The following is a 3983-nucleotide window of genomic DNA, read 5'->3' as shown; positions in this document are numbered from 1 at the left end:
AGCAGGAGAAAAGCAAACCCGAGAAGCAAAGAACGGAGTAGACACGCTTTGTTGTCGGCTCTTCTTTGTTACGGTGGAGAGAACCACGGCTTCAAAACAAAGGAAGAAGAGTAACCCACAGGTGTGTGTTTTGGTGAGAAGGCGCATGACAGGTGTTGAGAGCGTTACCAGATATCGGACCAAAACTGACCAATTTCCTCAACTGCATGCTTTAAGTATAGTAGATTTGTGTGATATAAAATAAAATGGTGCGATTTTATAAAGTCATCAAAATGCAATATTACAAACCTGAGGGGCCAAATTGACTGTTTAGATTAGGAGTATATCCAAATCTTATTCATTTGTATTGTAAAACCCAGATCTATCTGTGGTTGAATATCAAATTTTGAGCTCTGATGGCGATGTTTGAAGTTCCGCCTAACCACGACGTATCGCCGGATATGTCGAATTTTCTCCCGCTTTCCACCGCCGAGCAGCAGCCTTACGTATCCGAACTTCTCTCTTTCACTCTCGATCGCCTCCACAAGGTACGAAAATGTCTTAATTTTTTTTTTGGATTTTGAATTTTGAGGTATTGAATTTGTTTGACTGTTTTAGGAACCGGAATTGTTGAGAGTGGATGCGGAGAGAATCCGGCGGCAGATGCAGGAGGTGGCTGTGGGGAATTACCGAGCATTCATCGCCGCGGCAGATGCGCTGCTCGAGATCCGAGAGGAGGTTTCTGCTGTCGATAGGCATCTCGAATCTTTGGTAATTTTGCTCTTTGTTTGATTATTGTCTTTTTAGCTGAATTTGACCTCGTTTGATTTGATATTCATTTGGCATTGTCGTTGTAGCAACTAGTAATTACTGGTATTTTGATTTTGGATGTTTAGGTTTGGAACAGATTTATGATTTTGATGTTGGTATAACTCTGTCAAGCAAATTGAACGCAAGCATTAAAATTTGCAGTAGTTTCCAATTGGATGTATTTCATGACAAGGCTTTGGGCATAAGATATTCATGAACAATTGATAGTTTTGGAGCATACATTGGGAAGTTGGGGTTATTTTTTCCATGTTATAATATTTTAGTGCTGCCAGTTAAGGTTTAAAATGAAGGCCCCAGCTTGGATATAAATCTTTACGAGTTAATAAAAACTAGAAAAAAAAATTTACAATTGTCAACATTTAATTGGGGTGATTTAATTTGAAGGCATTCAATTGTTAAAGATTAAGTAGATGCAATTTATTGAAAGAGTAATAGATCAAGAAAATGGCTGAATATTTATAAAATTGTTTGATCCATTAACAAGGAGACTGGTAGTTTGGCTATCTTATGGTTGAAGATAGTGCTACATATCTAAAACCTGGGAGATGTTTAAGTTTCTCTCTGCTTCTTCGTCAGTTTTTCTTGTTGAGAGAGCGTGATAAAATAATAATCTTCACTGAGACTCGTAAATGCTTGTTATCTTTACAGATAGCTCAAATTCCAAAGCTTACATCTGGCTGCTCAGAGTTTGTTGATTCAGCAGAACAAATTTTGGAGAAAAGGAGGATGAATCAGACACTGCTTGCTAATCATAGTACTTTGCTTGATTTGCTTGAAACTCCTCAGCTCATGGACACGTATATCGCCGAGCACATTCGTTTGCTACTTTTATAGATATATTGATGATACCTACTTGGCATAGCCTTCCATGTTCTCCAATGATGATTTAACCTCATCTTGATGTAGTTGTGTGAGAAATGGAAACTATGATGAGGCTCTTGACTTAGAGGCATTTGTTGCAAAACTCACAACAATGCACCCAAAGTAAGTTGCTTCTGCAATTCTCTATGGAATAAAATCAATATTACTGTCCAACCTTATCAAAGCATTTATTGAGGCATCATTTTCTGTTCTTTTCCTCCTTTTCTCTTTCAAAAAAGAATTCCTGTCATTCAGGCCCTGGCAGCTGAAGTCCGGCAGACCACACAGTCTCTTCTTTCTCAGCTTCTGCAGAAACTCAGATCAAACATTCAAGTAATCATTTGGATCTCAAATTTATCCTGTGATATCCGCAGCAACAAATTTTACTAGGACAATAGACCTGGCTGTCATTAAACCTCAATTATGATTTTTCATGCAGTTGCCAGAATGCCTCCGGATCATTGGATACTTACGCCGCATTGGAGTATTCAGTGAGTACGAGATGCGACTACAGGTACTCATATTTAGATTGTGTAAAATTTATGTCAGGATTATCTTTGTGCATCGTTGTAAAATAAATAAAAGATTAAATTTTTTAATCTAGTATTTATTAATAATGGCGAAACATGCATCTGATTTTCTTTAGATCTAATATCCCTGATCTGCATGTCTTATGAATTTTCTTATCAAGGATCTATCTCTGGTGTTCAGTTTTTAAGATGCCGAGAAGCATGGCTTATGGGGAAACTTGATGATTTAGACCAGAGAAATCCTTATGAATATTTAAAAGGGATGGTAGATTGTCACAGAGTGAATCTTTTTGACGTTGTTAACCAATACCGAGCTATATTTGCGGATGACACATCAGGGAGTGAAGAAAATTATGATGGTGGCCTTCTCTTTGACTGGGCCATGCATCAGATTACCTTGCACCTGAAGACTCTGAAAGTGATGCTTCCTAAGATAAGTGAAGGCGGATCTTTGTCCAATATTCTGGATCAGTGCATGGTGGGAATCATTTATTAGTTTCTCCTCCATCATAGTTCTGTGCTACTTCTTTGGTCTCCCTATCCCTACCACCTGAACAAAATAATAGAGACTAAAAAAACATTTAATAAATAAAGCTGGTGCATTGTTTCTTGTCATTATTTTGGGGAAGTATTAGGTGGATGTGAATGAGGATCAATCTCTGTTGCTTGATACTTATTTTCTTGCTGGCAAACTGTGGCCGCTGTATTGGTGATGGTTGATCAAGAACTTTATGTTAGTTGTCATGCAACTGTTTTAAAATCACGTCAGCAGAAGAATCTGATTCAAAGAAAAAAGGTCTTTATCCTTAAAAAAAGCCAATAAAGATCAATCATCCCCCTCAATCGTTCCATAATTTTTTGGTGTTATTTTTCATATTGTCCTAGATAATCTGTGTGGTTTTGTAGTGCTGAGATGCCTCTACATAATCTGCTTTGGTTGCTGCATATCAATGCAATTATTGCCATGTCACTTGATGTTTGATTTCACGTGTAAATTAATTTCAGTTTTCATGTTATACTTGTGTTCTCTGCTGTGTTTTGCAGTATTGTGCTATGGGCCTCGGATGGGTTGGATTGGATTTCCGAGGACTACTTCCCCCTTTATTTGAAGAGTAAAAAATATTCAAATAGTTTTTATTTATGTATTTTGGGAATTCAATTTGCTCTCGTTGTAGACATATTCTTTTCTTTACAGAGCAGTGCTTAATTTATTTTCGAAGAACATGAGTACAGCTGTTGAAAATTTTCAGGTACAGTGAGTGTCCTATAACTGTGTCCCCTATAACTGATAGTGTCATTCCTCACATGTTCACAATTGCCTTTTGACTTTCTGTTACACAAGAAATTGTATTTTTTGTTTTTTCTATAGCAAACATCACATCATCTGGTCTGAGCAATATTGAATTTTTTCTCACTACAGTTAGTCTTGGATTCTCATCGTTGGGTTCCATTACCAGCCATTGGCTTCCCCACCAGTGGTTTCAGTGAAGAAAGTTTGGATGATGTTACTCCTCCATCAAATCTCATGGAGCATCCACCTCTTGCTGTGTTTATCAATGGTGAATTGGAAGTCTTAAATGCCTCTTCGTAAACTTTTGCGGTTAGATAAGATAGTTGATATAAATTGTTGACGATCACGATTCCTCTCTGGTGGTGGCAGGTGTATCTGCAGCAATGAATGAGCTACGTCCTTGTGCCCCACTCAGTTTAAAACATGTGCTTGCACAAGAACTAGTGAAGGGTTTGCAAGCTGTTTCTGATTCTCTATTGAGATACAATACA

General features: G+C 37.6%; 1 protein-coding gene across 1 annotated transcript; it reads left to right on the top strand.

Annotated features, from left to right (window-relative positions):
- Positions 1-3977, top strand: LOC140969900 (conserved oligomeric Golgi complex subunit 8-like; the record flags this gene model as incomplete). Its single annotated transcript, XM_073431417.1, has 12 exons — positions 1-121; positions 360-527; positions 598-750; positions 1459-1607; positions 1717-1794; positions 1911-2004; positions 2111-2185; positions 2383-2679; positions 3246-3313; positions 3397-3451; positions 3622-3760; positions 3862-3977. Coding segments are annotated over exons 2-12 (1356 nt in total), but the record flags the coding sequence as incomplete, so codon positions are not given.
- Positions 3978-3983: the final 6 nt, after the last annotated feature.

The sequence above is a fragment of the Primulina huaijiensis genome, unplaced genomic scaffold (assembly GCF_012295235.1).
Source record: "Primulina huaijiensis isolate GDHJ02 unplaced genomic scaffold, ASM1229523v2 scaffold43057, whole genome shotgun sequence".
In the NCBI taxonomy this organism is placed as follows: Eukaryota; Viridiplantae; Streptophyta; class Magnoliopsida; order Lamiales; family Gesneriaceae; genus Primulina; species Primulina huaijiensis.
The sequence above is the reverse complement of the archived record's forward strand: the minus strand, read 5'-3'. Positions and strand labels throughout refer to the sequence as shown.